This window comes from Furipterus horrens, unplaced genomic scaffold (assembly GCF_987537825.1).
Source record: "Furipterus horrens unplaced genomic scaffold, mFurHor1.1.pri manual_scaffold_3, whole genome shotgun sequence".
Lineage (NCBI taxonomy): Eukaryota > Metazoa > Chordata > Mammalia > Chiroptera > Furipteridae > Furipterus > Furipterus horrens.
In genome coordinates, this window is record NW_028327173.1 from 166861790 (window position 1) to 166882253 (window position 20464).

At 48.9% G+C, this 20464-nt stretch overlaps 1 protein-coding gene across 4 annotated transcripts in view; it reads right to left on the minus strand.

The window, feature by feature from the left end:
- DAPK2 (death associated protein kinase 2) overlaps positions 1-10346 on the minus strand; it is a 111965-nt gene extending 101619 nt beyond the window's left edge. For 3 of the 4 annotated variants that reach the window (XM_090270743.1, XM_090270745.1, XM_090270741.1), the window contains exons 1-2: positions 9887-10014; positions 3886-3989 (exon numbers count right to left, since the gene is read on the minus strand). In XM_090270743.1, the coding sequence (XP_090126869.1) occupies positions 3886-3977 (92 nt within the window). In that variant the 5' untranslated portion in view covers positions 3978-3989; positions 9887-10014. Of the gene's footprint in view, positions 1-3885; positions 3990-9886; positions 10015-10234 lie in introns of those variants that run through there. The other variant, XM_090270742.1, reaches the window with a different exon arrangement.
- Between the last annotated feature and the right edge of the window lie 10118 nt (positions 10347-20464).

The following is a 20464-nucleotide window of genomic DNA, read 5'->3' on the forward strand; positions in this document are numbered from 1 at the left end:
TATTTCTCCAACCACCCCAGCATCCCAAGTAGTCTGCTGCCAAAATGTGAGCACAGCTAAGCACCTGCACTCAGCTCTGGGAGCCAGAAATCAGGTGAGACATGCAGGGCCAGGCACGATTCCAGCCGCGTTCAGGACTCTCCAGCCAGGGCACACTGTCCCCATCCAAAGCTGGATTTTGCAGCATTTCTCACAGATGTTCTTATTTGTAGGACAAGAACAGATGAGGCCTCCAAAGGAATCCAAACTATGTGCTTCAGGGACCAGACCAGGGCAGGAAGTGGAGTTAAAGAGTCTTTGCTTGTTAATACATGGTTTTAGCTAGGCTATAACACACCTACAGGAAAGTGTGCATGTACAGCTTGATATATTTTTATGAAATGAATACAGTAGTGAAACAGGCACCGGGTCAAGAAACGGAAATATACCTGTGCCCCAGAAGTCCCCCTGTGCCCCCTTCTATTCTCTAGTCTGCCAAATATCCACTCTTCTGGCTTCTAGCATTATCTGACTCATTCTGCCTGTTTCAAACTTTACGCAAATGGAATTACACAGTATGGACTCTTTGAGTCTGGTTTCCTTTGCTCAGCATGGTGTTTGTGAGCTTCATCCATCAGTACAGGTAAAAATGAAGAATGAGTTTCATTCATTTTTGTTTTTGCCTAGTAAGGATTTAGTGAGGCGCTAAAAGCAGCAAGCCATCCCTGAGTGGAGGCGAGAGCGCTAGCTCACTGACAACTGAGGAAGCACCTCGTACAGCTCTGTCCAGAATCACAGGGAGGGCCTCCTTCCCTGCTGCTCTCGCTGCGGAGCCCCACATCTTTCTCCGAGGGGCTCCACATGCAGGAGGCAGGACCTCGATGACCCAAAATTTACTTCCAAGAGCAGCAGTTCTTGTCCCTGAACACTTACCCTGTGCCCGGCTCTGTGAGGAACACCATGGACTCAGCACCTCGTTTAATCCCCACAGCTGTGAGCGAGGTACTGTTATTATTCCCATCATCCATATAAGAAAACTGACGCCTAGAGAGGTTAAGTTGTACTATTGTTGCACAGCTAGGAAGGGGACCCCGCCCCTAATCTGTGGGGCCCCCAAGGCCCAACCTCTCCACCATTCCATGTCAACAGGCAGCTTGCTGGCTGCATCTGGCCCCCACCACTTTCTCCAAACTCATCTAGCACGGCTTGCCCACAGCTCACATTCTGAGGCCACACTGGCCTCAGGCAGGCAGCTCAGACCCCAGACCCCTCCCCATCTCTGGGCCTAGGTCCCTGCTGTTGTCTCTACCTGCATTTTAACCCCTCTGTCCTCAAATTAACAGTCTCTTCCTCCAAATAGCCTTCCCTGACCACCCAGTCTAACCTTCATTTCTATTCTCAGCGTCCCGCCTTCTCCGTTCATAGCCAATAACACCTGCTACAATGATTTATCCTTCTCTGCTCCCTTGTTCACTTGTTTAGTGCCTTTCTTCACCAAGGAGCATAAGCTTCAAGAAGACTAGACTATCCCTGAGTGCTTACCACTACCTTGAATAGTGCCTGGTACGCAATAGAATGTTAGGTGAAGAAAAGAAGGGGAGGAGAGAAAGGTAGGACTGTCACTTCAGAAGCTGAGCAATCACCTGGGGACAGCTCTATTTCCAGCCTGTTTATGGCCCCAGGCAAGACCTTCCCCTCTCTGAGCTTCAGTTTCCTTAACTATCAGATGAAGGGCCTGTTAGAAAGGACCTCGAATGGCCTTCCAGGTCATCTGAACTTGAGACCACAAATCCTAGCAAGTCAAGCCATTCCTCTACTGTCTCTTACCCACTCCTTGTCTGGTTAGCACTGTAGGAAAGTGAGCGGGGTCCTTTAAAGCTCTGCAGGAGATGAGACACAGGGGCCTTCATACCCTGTTACAGGGCAGGATCAGAAAACATGAGATCTCTTCTAGTTCTCATAGCTCCAATACAGTGCGCAGGGAAAAGACAGGACTAGGAAGGAAGAGTAGGTGAATTCCCCCAGGAAACGGCTGTATCTCCTTCTTCAGAGTCTCCCACCTCCACTGCTCAGTCCTCAGGTCTGGCACCAGTCCCACCCAACTCCGCCCTTGTTGTGTGTGGCTGCCCCCGTCACCAGCTGGAGCTCCAGGAAGGCAGAGATGGACTGTGTCCTCCTCATCTTTGTACCCACAGCACTTAGCACTGAGCCCTACACAGAGGGTGTGACCAAGGTGAGGCCACTGAATCAAATGCCACTGGCAGCGTCCACTGCTGAGGATGCCCCTGGTGTCACCAAGGTCAGGAGAAGCGCCTGAGGCAAAAAGAACCTGGCCTCCCCCAGCTGCTGGCCCTCTGTCCCCCACCACCCTTTCATGGAGCACTGGATTGCCTTGGTCAGCCCAGTCTCCAAAATAAGCCAGAAGAGCATCCTCCTCTGGGGTCTCTGCATCACTTGCTCCCCAACACACCCAGCCATCGAGTTACCCAGGACAAGCACTGCTTGAACTTGAAGCACCAGCACCTCCTGTTCTTCTCAGAGTCTGGCTATGGCTTGGAACCTCTTTCTGGTTTGTCTCTTAAAATTAAAGAAAGTACAGAATTAGCCCTGACCCAAGAGCTCTATAAAGAGGAAGGGCCTCCTGCTTTGCTCCTTGGATACAGTGGAGGCCCTAAACCGCCAGGTTTTTACTTTGCTGGGTGTGTGAAGGAGTGAGGCTGGGTATACTGGTGGGCATGTGTGAGTGTGCAAGTGTTGTGTTCATGGGAGAGCACACAACAGGGGTGCAGTTACACACTGGACTGGCTAGACCTTGGTTATGTCACCTGCTGACTGAGCAACTTTGGGCAACTTGCTAAAATGCCTGGGACCACAGTTTCCTCATCTGAAAAATGATTCCCATTTCATGCACTGTCGTGAGAATAAAACTTCAGGATTAGTGTTCTATAATCACTAAAACACCATCTAAGTATTAGCAGTTGTTAGGAATGGAAGGCAAGAAGAGAACTTTGGAAAATCCTCATTTCTCTCTAAATAGTAACAGCTTTCAGATCTTGGAGGTTAGCCCTGGTTGCGTTCTGTTAGCCAACCTGAAAATGTACCCAATAACTCAGATCCTAGGAACCTTCATGACTACGTTTGTGTGGCTTATTACTCGATGCAAATCCACTTTCAGGAGGATTACTTCACCTCCCATGCAGGCTCCTGAGCTTATGAAACCAAACCCTGGGAGCTATGAAGATGCCAAGTGGGACTTGGAGAAAAAAATCAACAGGTCCAGGTCTCAGTCCAAAGCCTGGGAAGGGCTTTGGGAGGATAGTAACAGATAAACCAAGAATCGTTAGATTCACCATAACGCTTAACCAGAATATACTGAAAACACAGAACTCGACAATTCTAGCCCCTTCTGCTGGTGTCTTTATTTTCAAAGAGATGACTATTTGCAGAGCCACCCATAAAATGAATGAACTTCAGGATTACTGACAGCTGTTAGAGGGAGGGGGTTGGGGGCTGGGTGACAAAGGTGAAGGGACTAAGCAAAGACAAAAAACAAAAAATTTATAAACACAGACAACAGTATGGTGATTACCAGAGGAGGGGGGGCGGTGAGGGGAGGTAGGAGGGAGTAAAGAGGGGAAAAATGGTGATGGAAGGAGACTTGACTTTGAGTGGAGATCACACAATACAATATAGGGATGATGTATTATAGAGTTGTACACTTGAAACCTATATGATTTTATTAACCAATGTCACCCCAATCAATTCAATACAAATTAAATAAATACACCTCAGGATTGTTTTTAAAACTTCCCATGAATCCTGTGACAAGAACAACCGACAAGTGCACCAAGAGAAGTGTATCCTTGGCTCCACCTCACATCCCCTTCACCTCTCATGGCCTCTTACCTCCCCAGCTCCTCTCCGATGTCGTAAAAGTCCTCCACCTTCTGCTGCTTGAAGGTCTCCATGTTTGGACTCCTCATTGAGGCCTGGCGCATGTAGCTCTGAAACTGAGATCAGGGTAGATGTGTAAATTGACACAAGCCTAAGAGTCTGAGCCTAAAAGTAATCAACTGCAAGGGAACGAATAATTCAACAATAATCCACAGCCCTCACTCCTCAAGAACTGCCCTGCTCAAGCCTTTCCAAGCCCGTGACCGATACTGTATGGTTTTGATTTGATTTAGAGCAAGGAGACAGAAAAAGAGCCCTCCTCACTGACTCAGATCTGCTTTGACCAAGCTCAGAGGAACAACCATCTTGACCAACTTCAGCGATTTGTTCTCAGGAAATTCAGTTCTATTGAGGAAAGGGGCAGCTCTGAGGCAGGAGAAAGAGCACTCATTTTTTTTTAAAGGCTTTATTGATTTTTGGAGAGACGGGGAGGGAGGAAGAAAAAGAGGGAGAGAAACATCAATGTGTGGTTGCCTCTCACATGCCCCCAACTGGAGACCCGGCCTGCAACCCAGGCATGTGCCCTGACTGGGAATCGAACCAGCAACCCTCTGGTTCGCATGCCAGCACTCAATCCACTGAGCCACACCAGCCAGGGCAAGAGCACTCATTTTTGAGTCAGAAGATCTAGGTTCAAGTCCCAGTTTTGCTTGGGTTAAGTTATTTAAGCTGCAGAAGGCTTAGCTTCCCAGTCTGTAAAAGGGGCTGATACTGTAAAAACCTATGGCAAATCATGAAATCATTCTGTAAACTATAAAACGCAGTCGAAGGTAAGAGATTTTCATGACCTCAGCTCCCTTGGGGGCCGTGCCACCTGAACCTGTCTGAACTGATCTGTAAACTCTCTCAGTCATCACCCCAAGGGAAAGATGGGCGGGAGTGGTGTGACAAACTACAACAGGCATCAGGAGGCAGGAGCACGAGGTTCCAGTTCCAGTTTTGCCCACAGCTAGCTCTATGACCTCATCTCTTGTCAGAGGAGCTTCAGTTTCCTCATCTGTAAAATGGAGCTAACTCAGTCTGCCCAGGACACCTGACTGAGGGCCACAGGACAGTCTGGGCCGTGAGAGTGCTCCCTTCTCCACCAGAAGAGGCTGTTGGCATCCTGCCCGGGGATCCCCTGCCCCAAGGAGCTCTCCCATTCCTGGGACTGCCACATGCCACCTTCAACGCACCCCAAGGGCAGGGCTCAGGACACAGTCTGCAAGTCACAAAGATAACACCAGCTGCCTGTGGATGTATCTTTCAAGAGTCATTATCACAAGCCTCTCAGAGCTCATTTAGGCTAAGTGTTGGCAGCATTTCTTCTGCCTGTCAATCAGATACCAACCACACCCAGGCCCATGAACCCCAAAAGACTGTCTTCACCAGTCTGGGTGGAGGCACCATTACATAAGGGCATGTCTCGCCGATGCCAAGTGGCTGGAGCTGTTCTAACTCTCAGGCGATGTGTACATTTCACCCTTTTTCCTCCATTTCTGTCCCCTGCAAATGAGAGCTCTGTTACTGAGATGCCACCTGCTTCCCTCCCTTCTACAAAGGCACACACACTCCTGAAGACCTCCAGACGGAGCTGACCTGGCACCCAGGCCTTGCCCTCAAGGTCACCTGCTGACCCCCTGCCTGCCAACACTCGTGGTCCATCACGCACTGTCCCCCCTGCCTGGGCTTCACTGTGTGCTCCACCATGGGGCCTGGGTGCAGCGTGGATGGGACACGGAAAAGAGCAGGCTCCAGGAGCCGCAGTTCTAGGCTAGGCTGGTTGTGCGTTAGCCCTGTGACTCACAGCGGCTTGGCACCCTCTCTGAGTCTCAGTCCCCTCACCTGTAAACAGGGGTGATAACATCAACATCACCTACTTCACACCTTGTGATAAGAGCATAAACTGCTGGGCAAAAGAAAAGGACGATTGTTACTGTTACTGTTTGACTCACCCCAGACTACTGTTTGTGTTGCTGCTTCCCACAGCGGTGAAGACAGCCAGTTCCGTTCCTTTCTGAGGAAAGGTTTGGAGATCCTCCTGGCAAATGCGGCTTGACCAGAACCAGAAGCTCGACCATGCTCACTCCCTACTCCACCCTGGCGAATCTCCTGAGAGAAGCCAGAGCGTGGCAGGAGTGCTACCATCTTCTCTGTGCTGAAGACCTTCCAAATAAACTATTTGGGTCAGGTCCTTGGGGTGGGGGATGGGGGCAGTAAGGTTACTAATTTCACACAGCTAGACGGAAGCAGAAATCTCCAAAACATTCTGTTGGCAGATACCCTGAGAGTGGTCCCAGCAACAGCTAAGATCTGCCATTGGCTGGAGGCCATTTGCTACGAGGAGCTGAGCTGGATTTGAAGCAGCCCCAGCTCCCCAGCCAAAGGACAAGTCCCATCCTTGGGCTCCACATCCGGGATAGCAGGGGTGAGGGCAGGGGAGCCCCCAAGGACAAACTAGGCCCACCAGTTTGGCTCCAACTCACCTTCTGGACCTTAGCCGCCCCCACCCCCAACCTATATTACAGCTAATGTAGACCTTCCAATTCTCCCCAGACTCACCCCTGCCATGCCTCAGCTCAGTCTGGGCCCTTTCCAGGGGCAGCCCACCCAGAGAGCCCTCCTAGTGGCTCAAGTGCTACCGTATCTGTGAGGCTCCATGACTCTTTTTCTTGCCAAAACAGATGAGAATTCTCCTCCTTTTTCAATTCCCAGAGAGAGCCCTTCATACATTTTTAGGGTGAGAGCTTATCCCGTTCTGGCTCATCATAATCTGTGTCTATGTCTAGGGATGAAGCACAGATTGCACAGTCACACAGGTCTGGGTTCAAATCCCAGCTCTGCCACTTACTAGCACACACTTAGCACAGGGCGACTTTGCTGAGCTTCAAAATACTTACATGGAAAGAGTCTAGACAACGCCTAGTGGTGGTGGGTATGTGGAGCAACTAGAACTCTTAAACGCTGGGACACTTTGAAAAACTGTTGGGCAGTTTCTATGGACACACCAAACAGAAATGCATGCAGATGTTTTTAAATGACCCAGGTTGGACTGCTCACAGTAGCACCATTAATAATAACTAAAAATTGGAAACAAACAAATGGCCATCAATAGACTAGATAAATAGAGGTATACCCATACCATGGAATTATTATACAACAATGAGAATTAACTACTGCTATCTGCAACCACACGGGTGAAACTCACAAATATAATGTTGAATGAAAAAAAACAGACACAAAAGACTTCACATAGGCAACACTGCTCTATGGTGCTAGAAGTCAGAGGTTACCCCTGGGTGAGGGATTTGCCTGGAAGGAAACACACGGGGATTTCTGCGTGCTGGCAATGCTGTTTCTTGATCTGGGTGGTGGTTACGTGGGTATATGGGATACACACTTATTCTGTATGCAGTTTTATATAATAAAAAATGAGTCTAATACCCACCTTATGGGACAAATGAGATAACATATGTAAAATGTTTTAAATAGTGCTTGGATGGCCCCAAAAATGTGAGTTCCTTACTCCTGCCTCTTGTCTCGGAGACCCATGAGGACAGGGGTTGTGACAGTCTCACCTCTGTCCCCTTGTAGTAGCTGGCATACAGCAGGCACTCCATAAATAATGATGCCTCATCAGGTAAAAACAGCCGATTACAACTTGAAGCCTTTCCTTACATCTCTCCCCAAGATGAACCTGCATTTTACCAGATTAGAAACTTGAAGCTAAAGGGAAGAAACTCGGAGGTGGAATTACAGTCACCAATTAGGACCCAGAGGCACCTTTCTGGCCCTGGAAAGATAAAACCACAGGGCAAAGGGGAGGGACAGTTACAACTTTGGGCCAGAGGCACAGGCCATCAGCTGCAGACATTCCAAGGATGAGGCCCTTCTTCGTGCCCACATTTCTCCTAATGGAATCTCTAGAATTCACATTCCTGCCCCCAAACCTAACACCAGGCACAAATTCTGAGGGTTAATGCAGATTTCCTAGAACCTCACAGAAAAGGGCCACAAAGATCATCTGGGGGATTTTTAGACTCTGCTTCAGGAACCACCAGTGTGAGGAAGGGGAGCCAGAGCTGTTCCACTTTAGCCATATTATATGTTGGGTTTCTGCATAAGAATTCATCGGGGCGGGGGAGGGGGGCTCTGAAAACCGCTGCTGTCTAGTCTAACCCGCTGGTTTTACAAAAGGAGGAAATTGAGGTCCAGACAGGGGAAGGGACATGCTAAAAGCTACACAGCTGGCCCACTCCAGCTGCTCTCCCTGGGCTTCTGTTGACAGCATCTCCACAGGTGGCCTCTGAGGGACAGCCCAGCAGATGTCCTCCAGGGCTGGAGGATCACCCCACAGGAGACTCTCTCATTCCTCCAGAGCCCTCTTCCCCACTGGCCCGAGCTCATGCTACTGAACTCTCGGCAGTCCTCACCCCACTCACCCAGTGCTAGTCAGTGGAATGGGGCCACTGCAAGGGGGCAGGTATGATTACCCCCTGCACCTCTCACCTATTGCTGTCATTAGGACTCATTGTACTCAGGCTTTGATGAGGCTGATAACAGAAGGGAGGGGGCTTGGGCACTACAGAGCCCTCCAGAGCATTCTGGGCTTTGACCCATCCCGGTCTCTGAGGAAGAAGCTGGGGCTCAGAGAAGATGAGCCACTTGCCTAAGTTGACATGAGAAAACTCCATCCTTCTGGTGAAGGTCCAGCTCCGCTGAGCAGCCCTGTGTGTTCACCTCCACATCTAAGAACTAGGGAGGCCGTAAGGAGGCAGTCAGGGTCAGTGCCGGTCTCATTCCTGCCCATTGGAAAGTTGCCCCAGAGCAGCACACACCACCCACATCCTCACCCCCTGTGCCCCCTGCCCAAGCCTCTCCCAAAGCTGTTATCACTGGGGCCACCTTAGGTGCTAAAAACACATCCTGAGAGAGGGGGTAGTTTGGGAAAAACAGGACTCTGGAAGTATTTGTGAAGGGGCCAAGGCAAGAGCACCCCTCAATCACCAGGATTCTCCCAGGAATACCTTACACGGAGGCAGATGGGAAATGAGTGTCAGAAACCATAGCAGCAGCCCCCAGCCGCTGGCCACTGGATTCTAGGGCACAAGGTGTCAGAGACTGTGCTCACTCCACCTGCCCACAGGGGCTTTCCACCTGCCTCTTAGGCAGCCACTCTGGCATTCCCTTTTCCAGTGTGCACCCCTACTCTCCCACTACCTGTGTGGCCCCCATGCTCACCTGCTCACCTCTCTGGGCTTCATTTACTCCTTCTGAAAGTGAGAATACTAATTTCCACCTTGCAGAGTTACAGTAAAGAATGGGTAGACGCACACATGCCATGAGACATCCACAATGCCTGGCTCAGGGTCATGGTCAACTGCTGACAACAGCCTTCTATGCCTTTCTACCCCAGACCTACTGGCTGCCCCCGTGCCCACTCTCACTGTGCCGCAGGCAGGGATCCTGATGGCAGGGCTCACAGCTTCACTCTGCCACATAGGAAGCTAACTGTGTACAAAGCAGCCGCGTCGCATCACCTCCTGGAGCAAGGAGGGAGAAAGAGTTGTGCAAGGCGTGATGCTGAGAAGACCTGGCTCCTCTTCTCCCAGAAATCTGGGGTGCTCTACCCAGTCAAGAGGCCGTAACTTGATGGAAGGAAGCCTGTCTCCTGTCTCCTCCCTGGGTGCCACGCCTCTGCCCACCGCCCCCCGCCCTCGGGTCAAACTGCCAGGCTTCGGAGAGCGCCCTGGGGGTGCAGTGGGCAGCTCCCGGCGTTCCAGGGAGGCCATAGCGCCCAAGGCCACAGCTGGCCATGCCTGCGGGCGGTGTCAGGGACTCAGGCGGCAGGCTTGGAGAACACGAGAGTGCGTCCCGGAGCAATCTGCCCCCGCCAGCCCCAGCCCCGGGGTACCGCTGCAATCGGACCGTGCGCCCTGTCCCGCCAATCCAGCCCGCACACGGCGCTACTCACGGCCGAAGGCTGCGCGACGGCGGGCTCGGTGGGCACGCGGGACACCGCAGGGTGCGCGGCGCTTAGCGCTCAGCTTGGCGCTCGGCTCCGCTTTCTCCCTGCGCTCCCCGCGCCCTCCGGGCCCGCCCGCGGAGCAGTGCAGGAGCCCAGGGGCGGAGCGCCCAGCGCCGTCCCAGGCGCCGGCTGGAGGCGCGCCCGGCGGCCCGGGACAGGACTCGGGGCGCCCCCTGCTGGGAGCCCTTCAGGACAGCCCCGGGGTGAGGGCTCAGTCTCTCTGCCAGGTCCCGCCGGTCACCTCCAGAACTCTGGCGAGACCCTCCAGGAGTCCTTACCCGCTCTGCTACTCACCTGCTGTGTGGCCTTGGGCAAGTCCGCTAACCTCACCAATCCTTGTCTGGAAATTGACCTAACTGAGCTGATACAGGTGACGTAGCCTGGCACAATCGCTCAGAAAATGATATTTCTTTGCCTCCCTCCCCCCACAAACACACACACACACACCACCACCACCCACCCCGGGTGAGAGAGGAAGTCACACTAGAGAACAGGCGGCTTCCTCCCTGCCATCCAACATGCTTCCTGACACTGCACACGTTCTTCTGGGAACCTCACCACCCACGTTTCACAGCAGTGGGCGGGGGCACTGTGATATGGAGGGGCATTCCCCTCCTCTTCACCACTCCCCAGTTTGGGAGCGGCCTGGCCTGGCTTGCCATCTGTGCCCCCAACCCTGGAAAGGTTACTGAGTGAAGCCCCACATGACTATCAAGACTTCCATAACAAAGGACTTGGGAGAGGATTCCCCCTCACTTCCTTACCTCAAAGTCCCCAGAGGAAAAAGAGGAATGAGGAGGGTGGGGAAGGAAGGAGAAACAGAACATCAGCCAAATTCAGTGGTCTTACTTCAAGCCAAGAGACTGTTTAGCTTAAAGGGAATGGAGGTCCCTTCTCAGAGGTCCCATCCCTAAGACACCCATGGGGCTTCTCAGGACAGTCACAGAGTCCTGGGGCTGAGGTCAAAGCCCAGCTCCGCCATTCCCCCTGTAGAGTCTTGTGCATGGCACCTAAGGCTTTCCTTCATCAGTAAAGTAGGGGCAACACACCTTCTTACAGAGCGTAATGGAGCTGTTGTAGGGCTGAAATGAGATAGACGCACTAGAGGACCCCTACCCATGTGAGCAACCTCCCCTCCACCCTTGAGCCTTTCCCATACTGGGTACCGACAAGTACAGATGAGCACCTCCTCCCAGATGACCAACACCTCAGAGTCTGGGACAGCCTGGAGAAAGATTCCAGAGCTTTCTTTTTTATAAACTTTACAGCATCTCGGGGCAGTGCAGGCTCTGGTCTTCTAACACCAGAGGTGGCTGCTTGCAATGTCGGAAGCAGAGGAGAACCTCCACTGAGGCTTCACCAGCATAGGGACACCCTTCATCCTCTGATCACCCTCAAAACACCCCACTCATTTCCAGTTACCTCTTAATGTGTAACAAACCACCCCACCTTGCATGGCTGAAACAATCTTGCTAGGCTCACAGATCCTGAGGGTCAGGACTTCGGACTGTATACAGCACTCTGCTGCACAGTGCCTGGGGCCTCAAGTGAGAATAATTGAATGGTTGGAGGATGGAATATTCTGGAGACTTCTTCATACACATAGCTAGTGCCTGAGACACGCTGAATCCAAGGCTGGGCTCAGCTGACACTGCTGTAGCCCCTGCAGGTAGCCTTGTCATCCATTCTTCTCTGAGCCTCATGCTTAATGCCTAATTTGCAGCAACAGCATCCCCTTGCATGAAGCAAAACAGACATCTTTGGATTTGACAGTTGGCAAATTAGTCAGAGAACATTGCAACTGGAAGGGTCACTGTCAATCACCCCAACCAGCCTGGTCATTTTTCAAATGTAGAAATAGAGGCTCAGAGAAGAGAAGCAACTTGCCCAAGGTCATGCAACTGGTGAAAGGCAGCTAGGACTAGACCCCAGGCCTCCTCAAGATTCTCAGCTTGGTGCTCTTTCCACTGAACATGCCAAATACAATTGCCTAGAGAGGTACCATCTGGAAATGCGTTTTATGCTTCAGGGCAAGGGAGTTTATCAGACCTTCACCTCAGAACAGCAGCAGAACTCTGAACACTGAACATGGGAACCAAAGTAGCAGTGGGCAGAGACGGGGAGGTGTTGGGGACCCCCAACCCACAGAGATCCTCCGGTGTCATGGATGAAATGCAGACTTCCCAGGCAGCTTGTGCTAGGGTAGAGAAGGCCGACAAATGTCTGAGAGACAAATGCCTATGTTACCTTCCTCCAAGGTCTTTTATTGAGTGCAGTAAGCTTAAGGGCATATAGCATGTATGTAAAGCTCATCAATCAGTGTTAAACAGTGCTGATTATAGAAAACAGATATTCTTCAGCGATAACAATTGAAGGAATGTTGAGATCTCCCTCAGGTCAGGGTGTGCTGGACCAAAGACTTCAGATGCCATAAAATAGGGAGGGTGAGTTCATTTTGAGTTAAAGTTAAAACCTCTGCTGCTAGTACAATAAAGTGATCAAGCAAGGTAAAAGAGCATGGCAAGCTGCAAAGGACATAAAGCATTTTCTCATGGCTTGATTCCCACCGGGGCCCATTGGCTATAGAATCGAGGCACGTATGCACCCAGCTTTCCCGGTTTTCCAGTCAGGTCTTACAGGCTTTGTTTCCTTCACCTGGCCTGTGCAGGGCTCCAAGTCTTGATACTTTCCCAGAGGGACCCCGATAGGGAGGCCCCAAGGGTGATGGCAACAAGGACGCCTCTTCCAGAATGAAACCAGGAGAAGGTCCAGGTATTAAGAGCTAAGAATTATGAAACCTGTTCCAGTTCCTGTGCAGTTCCCTCAGCTGACCAAATAGAGTCGAAATGCCTCACCTTGACACTTAAGCCTCCAGCCTGCATTTCTCCATTACTCACACACATCTTCTGCCCTCTGGTGCATGCACATCCAGCTCTTCTGCCAGGTTGGATTATTGGCTGTATCTGCCTCCAAGCCTTTATGTAAGCCATTCTTCCACCACCCTCCTCATCCCATCCTACAAAATCCTATCCATCCTTCAAGGGCCTTCTCAGGTATTACATCTCCCATGGAAACTTCTCTGATCTGCCCTCTAGATGGCTTTCTCCCCTGGAGCCTACTATTCTTGGTTTATACCCAAACGGCATTCCCCTTCCTCCATGTTAGTTATGATTAGCATCCACTTCTCTTTTCCTCAAGGGCAAGGACAATACCTTGTTCATCTTTGTATCCGTACAGTGCCTGATATTGCAAACTAATAAAGCTTGTTAAATTGAATTACTAGAATGTAAATGCCACAAGTTAAGGAACCATAACTGTCTTGTTTTCTATAGTAATCACATGTTGGATGGAGAAATGTATAATTAGTTTTAACAGTTGCCACCTATTACATTTCTTCTAGCATATGCCATCCCTGTGCCAGGAGCTTTACTTATTGATGGATTTTATTATCCCCTTTTACAGATGAGGTAACCAAGGCTTCAGGATGTTAATTTGCCCAAGCTCACTCAACCTGTAAATAAATGGCTGTGCTGTGATTTGAATCTTGTCTGCCCATCTCCAAAGCCCAAGCTCTTTCTGCTCCCCCAACCCGACTGCCTGCCCTCAAGTGAAACTTCCAAGTATTCTAAAAGTGTTGATACAGGAGTTACTGGCTGCCCATCAGAACTGCCCTGGGAGTGTTTAAAAAGTCCCAGGCTCAGACTGCACCGCACACCAATTACATCAGAACCTCTGGGAATGGGGTCTGGGCATCAGTAGTAGTTAAAACTCCCCAGGTGATTGATTCCAAGGTACAGATTTAGAATCACTTTATTCATGTCACAGAGACCTGAAGAAATGAAGGTATCCTCCATCACCTTGCCAAACTGCAAACACATTCGAGAACCTACTTTGCGCAAGACACTCCAAGAGACTGCAAAATAGGCAAGTCACAGCAGCTTGAAGCTTCTATAGGATGAGAAGACACGCCCACAGTGAAAGGTGTAACTGTGGCAGACAGTGAAATTCAATGAAGGTGGTGATATCCTAAAGCATACTTTGGTGCCCAGCAAGTTTACAGAGCCTAACAACCTGCTAACAAGGAGGCAGGGCCAGGATGAAGATGCCACATGCAGCATGCATCCGTCTGCGGGGGCGCAGGCACTGGAGATGGCCTGAGGGTACATAGTGTGAGGGCTAAATGCAGGGATGCTAACGCCCGATGCCCGGGTGTGGATCCCAGCACACAAATTACTGTGTGATCTAAGGCAAGCTTCATGATCTCTGTGTGCCTCATTATCCCCATGGGTCAAATGGAGCCAAGAATGGCATTTTTCTAATTGGTCAGTTTGAACATTCAATTAGTTATAGATAGATGTGAAGGACTTCGATCAGTGTCTGGCACATGATAAAGTGCTCAGTGAGGATTGGCTATGCTTGTTCTTCCTCGAATGTCTGGTGTGAGCTCCTCTAGAGGAGGAAATGGATTTCACCCATTTTTGCACCCCATCCACCCCCAGCAAAACCCAGAGTAGGTTCTTAGCAAATGTTAAAGTCTGGAAGGCAGGCTTCTTGACATGGGTCCAGTGCTCGCTTCTTTCTTAGGCTATCCTGGCACGGGTGCTTCCTCCCCAGCTGGCTCACCCTGCTGGTGGTAGGCAGGCAGGGGGCCTCCTCTGCCCAAAGGTGGCCTGGCGGCCTGGTAACCTGGCTTCTCAGCTCTTCCCAGCCCGGCCCAGTCCTATCCACTCTGTCCTGTGCCCTCGGCTCTCCCACACCCAGCAGTGCGGGGTCAGCAGTGTGGAGTGAACCTGACAGCCCTTCCTGCTTCCTCCCTCAGGAGGTCTGCTCTCTTCTGCTGCCAGAGGCAGCCACTTTGACCTCTAGCCCCGCTGGATGCAGCAAGGCCTGGACTCTCCGTGGGGGGTGGGATGGGGAAGGGGAGGAGAGAAGACAGAAAGGGGCTTGAGCATGGGAGGCCTTGCCTTTCCCTGGAAGCCCGGGAGAATGAGGGTTCTTAGGCACATGTGCACATTCATTCACTCGGTAAACAGTCAAGGGCGTCTCCTGGGGGTGGTTCAAAGTCAGTGTCCAAAAGGGTCACTCCAGCAGGCATCACAGGGGGCTTCATTCAAATTTGAAACAAGATGACCCAGAGAGTAGGAGGTGGGGGGAGCTGTGTGCACAGAAGGCTGGGGGTAAAAACCACCTGTCATTTATCGCCTCGACTCCCACCTGAGCCAGCACGGTGGCCACATTGGGATCAGGACCCAGCCACATGCTGTCACTTTCTGTTTGGGGCAAAGGTAGATGACACAGGCACTGGGTGCTTGGCCAAGGCCCCCAAGCTATGCCCACCTTTAATGCTACAAATTCCACCACTTACTTCTCTAGGCTCAGGAATCAAATAGGCGTAATTACATCTTGTTTTCAGCCATTTTCTAGGCAAGTCACTTCCCCACTCTGAGCCTCAGTTGCCTTATCTGTAAAATGGGAATAATCACACCTCTGTCTCAGGGCTGATGTGAAAGCCAGACAAAATACTTGAGAAAGCGCTGGTACAAATTTCCATTTTTCTTCCAAAGCAGATTTTTCCATCTTTCAAGACAGTCTGTCACTTGTGCCATATTTCTCTGGCCATGTTGTTCCTCCAACTGTCTCTGAAATAGTTTCTTCCCTCATCCTTCATTGATATAGGGCTCAGCTCAATTCCAGCCTCATTCATTTTTCAGACATTTCCTAGTACCCATCCTGGGCCAGTCCCTGAGAGAAGGAGGCACCAGCCCTGCCCTTTCGGAGCTCAAAGCCAAGCAGAGGAGCTATCGTGAGAACATATGCCTAGGACCCCATCTTCTGGAGCCAGGCCAAAGCTGGGCAGAACCCCAAGGGAGCCCCATGGGAGGAGGATTTGTACCTGAGTGACTGGGGACTGGGGCGGGGAGCATCCTCTGAGGAGAGAACTCTTCTTAGATGTCACAATCATATCTGCTGAGTGAAGCTGATGTTACTTTCCTGTGTTTGTTAATGGTCCTTTGAGTGACTCCTGTCATCCTTCACACTTTGCTGATAATGTGGTTGAACCATCAGAGGCCTTTGGTGGACCCATAAGGGAAGGATGGGTAGGACAGCATTTCCTCCCCGTCTTCCTCTGAAGAGCAACTGCAGGGCCAGACCTGGTCACTCTGCAGGCGGATCCTTTCACACCCTTGGCTGATCCGTGGCCTCTGTGTATCAGGCTGGCCCATTCGGGTCGCTGCTCTGCACACTGACTGCCTCTCAGCTAAGCCCAGGTCCTGACCCAGTTATGAGCATCTACATCCAGGAAAACAAAGGCACAGAAGGCCAAGTCCAGCTGTCTGCAGTGGCCTCTGCCCCAAACAGGGCTGGGCCCTGCTCCTTCCCCTCCAGACTTGCTATCGAGGCTAAAGAACCCCAGGCTTCCTCAGCTTATTACTTGCAGGAGATTTTTCTAGCCTCTCAATCTTGACTTCTATCCCTCCATCCACATAGATTATTTTCATTCTTCCACTCACATCAAACCAACATCTATAGAGAATCTCTCATAAGCCAAACACTGTACTAATTATTACTTTTTATATAGATGCTAAAACTGAGACTCAAAGAGTGTAGTGGACATGTACATTTGCTTTGGCTGTTCAATTTCCAATGCCCTCCTCCTATTTGAGAGAAAACAATTATGGAGGCAGTATTAGGGTGTAAGTGGATATGATAAACCATCTCCCACCACAAAAACTGAAGAGAGAAAATCCTCCTTCCCTCGATCTCAGTATCAGTGAGACCATTGGCTTGGCCAGTCTGGTAGTTCTGCTCAGTGTATTGAATGCCAAGTGAGTAAAATCAAGCTGTCCACAGTGGGCATCAGAAGTAGCAGAGGCATCCTGGACAGATTGTTCTATCTTCTTTGGTTCCTGCTATTCCAGCCTCCCATTGAGTCTGAGTCCCTCTAGTCTTGTGCTCAGTTGGCAAGAACCTGACTGATATAGGGACAGCCAGGAGTGTGCTCAATGCTGAAGGGCCAGAAATCAAACAAAGACATCTTCTTTCCACACTGGCCAGTGTGGCTCAGTTGGTTGGAGCACCATCCTATAACCAAAGAGTTGTGGATTCGATTCCTGGTCAGGGCACATACCTAGGTTGTGGGTTGGTCCCTGGCCCAAGCACCTTACAGGAGGCAACCAATTGATGCTTCTCTCTCACATTGATATTTGTTTCTCTCCCTCCCTTTCTCTCTACAAAGCAATGAAAAATGTCCTTGGGTGGGGATTAAAAAAAAAATCTTTCACACCCAGAGTTTTCCACTTGAAGAGTGAAGAGTGTCTAACACAGGAGAGAGGTGGGTGGAATTCCAGGAATTCCGGGATGACTGGTGTGCAGCAGACCTAAGCAGCAAGCAGTCCAGACAAACAGGAGAATATGCAGGGGAAAAGAGGGCTCCAGGAGTGATGTCTCCAAGTGAAACCGATACATCTGGCAACATGTTTTAACCAACTAGGTGCTCTTTGAAAGTTTGGGGATTGCTTTATTTTAAGTACATAGAAAAATTAAATAAATGAATGACAAAGTGATTTTAATACCAGAAAAAAAAAAACCCAAAAGGTGTATAAGGAAATGTTCATCACAATACACAAGAGCTCAACTTTGAACTGTGAATAAAATTTACATGTCATAATGATCTGCTATGTTGAGTTGTGATTTTATCTGCCTTTTTTCTATCAATCTGATCCCACCTATTTTCCTTTTTTAATTTTATTTTTTATCAAAATAACATTGTATTTTACTTATTTTTTTCATCACCGAAAGGGTTTATTTGGGGAAGAGAAAGAAAAAGGTTGCAAATCAATGTACATTTGTTTCTAAAGAGAATTATACATAATCATAAAATACATCATTAATTATGGGACAAACTGACATGTGCCTGCTGATATGTTGCACTAAGTTATAACAGCATCTACATAGTACTCCTGCCAAAAATAGAGGCGCTGAATCTAACCATGAATAAATGGTCAGACAAATCCAAACTGAGATACATTCTGTAAAACAACTAACCAGTACTCTTTAAAAATATGTCATGAGCCCTGGCTGGTGTGGCTCAGTGGATTGAGTGCTAGCTTATGAAAAAATTAAGGATACATATAATTAAGGACTGATAAATTCAATCATGTAAAAATAAAGAAAATCTTCACAGCAATTTAAAAAATCAAAAACAAGTGACAAACTGGAAAAAAAGAACACTTTCAACACACATCACAAAGGGCTACTCTCTCTCCAATATGTAAAAACCACCTACAAGTAATTAAGAAAAAGACTAAGAACAAATACAAACAAATGATATGAACAGATGGTTCACAGAAAAGGAAATACAAATGTCTCTAACATAAAAAAGATGTCGATTTCCGGCCAAGATGGAGGTCTAGACAGACAAGCTGGGTCTCCCTCCAAAACTAAGAAGGAATACAACTACCTCAAAACTAGAGACAACCAGAAGTTCCAGAAAATCAAGCCGCTGGAAATCCAACAAACAAAGATATAAAGAAGAAATACTCATCCAGACAGGTGGGAGGGGCAAGCCAGGGCAGAGAGGACGTGGTGTGGTGGCGGAAGCGGCAGGCCGGCAGAAAGCACAGTCACACGTCTTAAAAAGTCGGGAGGGACACCTGGGGAGCATTCCCAGACCCAGACCAGATTGCGCAGCTCATGATCCCAGCATCGGGGGAAATCAAGCCTCATTGCTTCTAACTGTTCAAACCTGTGAGGGCTGAGGTGGAGGAAGAAACTGCCGGTCTCTCAGCAGAGTCCGCTTGTTTAAAGTGCCCCCACAGTCCTAGAACATCTGCAGACCCACCCATTCTGGGAACGATAGCCAGGGCAACAGCTAGACTAGAGGGGCACCAGTCCCATATGGAAGTGGGAGAAGTGCCTGGAAAAGGGGCAAGTGCTGAGAAAGCGGCATTGTTCCCTCTCAGACCCCTCCCCCACATATAGCACCACAACGTGGTAAAACGGGTCGCTCTGTACTGACGAATACCTGAGGCTCCTTAGGTAGAATGACAGCTCTACTTAAGACACAGAGGCAAACAAACACAGGAGCCTGTCAAGATGAGGAGACAGAGAAGTATGGCCCAAAAGAAGGAATGGATCAAGGTTCCAGTGGAGGAATTAAGAAATGAGGAGAAAAAAAAAAAAAAAAAAAAAAAAGAAATGAGGAGATAGCCAAACTAATGGACGAGAAGATAGCCAACCTAACAGATGCAGAGTTCAAAACACTGTTGATAAAGATGCTCACAGGCTTGACACATATGCTTGAGTACAGCAAACACAGAAGGGAAGAAGGGAAGGCTATGCTAAATAAAACAAAGGAAAATCCACACAAAACCAATGGTAAAGGGAAGAAAACTGGGGTTCAAATCAATGATTTGGAACATAAGGAAGAAAAAAACAGTCAACCAGTAGAGAATGAGGAAACAAGAATTGAAAAAAATGAGGAGAGGCTTAGGAACCTCTGGGACAACTTTAAATGTGCAAACATCCAAATTATAGGAGTGCCAGAAAGAGAAGAGGAAGAGCAAGAAACTGAAAACTTATGTAAAAAAAATAATGAAGGAAAACTTCCCTAATTTGGTGAAGGAAAGAGACATACAAGTCCAGGAAGCACAAAGTCCCAAACTAGCTAGACACAAAGAGGACCACAACAAGGCACATCATAATTAAAATGCCAAAGTTTCAAGATAAAGAGAGAATCTTAAAAGCAACAAGAGAAAAGCAGAGAGTTACCTACAAAGGGGTTCCCATAAGACTATCAGCTGATTTCTCAAAAGAAACTTTGCAGGCAAGAAGGGACTGGCAAGAAGTATTCAATGTGATGAAAAGCAAAGACCTACAACCCAAATTACTCTACCCAGCAAACAATCATGTATTATAGAATGAAAGGGCAGATAAAGTGCTTCACAGACAAGGTAAAGCTAAAAAGAGTTTATCATTACCAAGCCATTATTATATGAAATGTTAAAAGGACTTACTTAAGAAAAAGAAGATAAAAACTATGAACCCTAAAATGACAACAAACTCACAACTATCAACAACTGGATCTAAAATATAAAAACAAAATCCAACTAAGCAAACCAAAATAGGAACAGAATCATAGGTGTGGGAATCATCTGGAGTGTTATCAGCTGGGACGGGGAAATGGGGAAATGGTGTAGGGATTAAGTAACATAATTGGTTGGTACAAAATAGGCAGGGTGAAGTTAAGAATAATATAGGGAAGTGTGAAGCCAAAGAACTTATATGCACGTCCCATGGACATGAACTAAGCGGGGGGGTGGGGGGGTTGCTGGAGGGAAGGGGGGGTACTGGGCAGAGGGGAGCAAAGGGAAAAATATTGGGACTACTATAACAACATAATCAATAAAATATACTTAAAGACAAAAAAAAAAAAGATGTCAACCTCACTCATGAGAGAAATACTAACTGAAACTCCACTGAGATATAATTTTTCACCTATCAGTTTGATAAAACTCTAAAAGT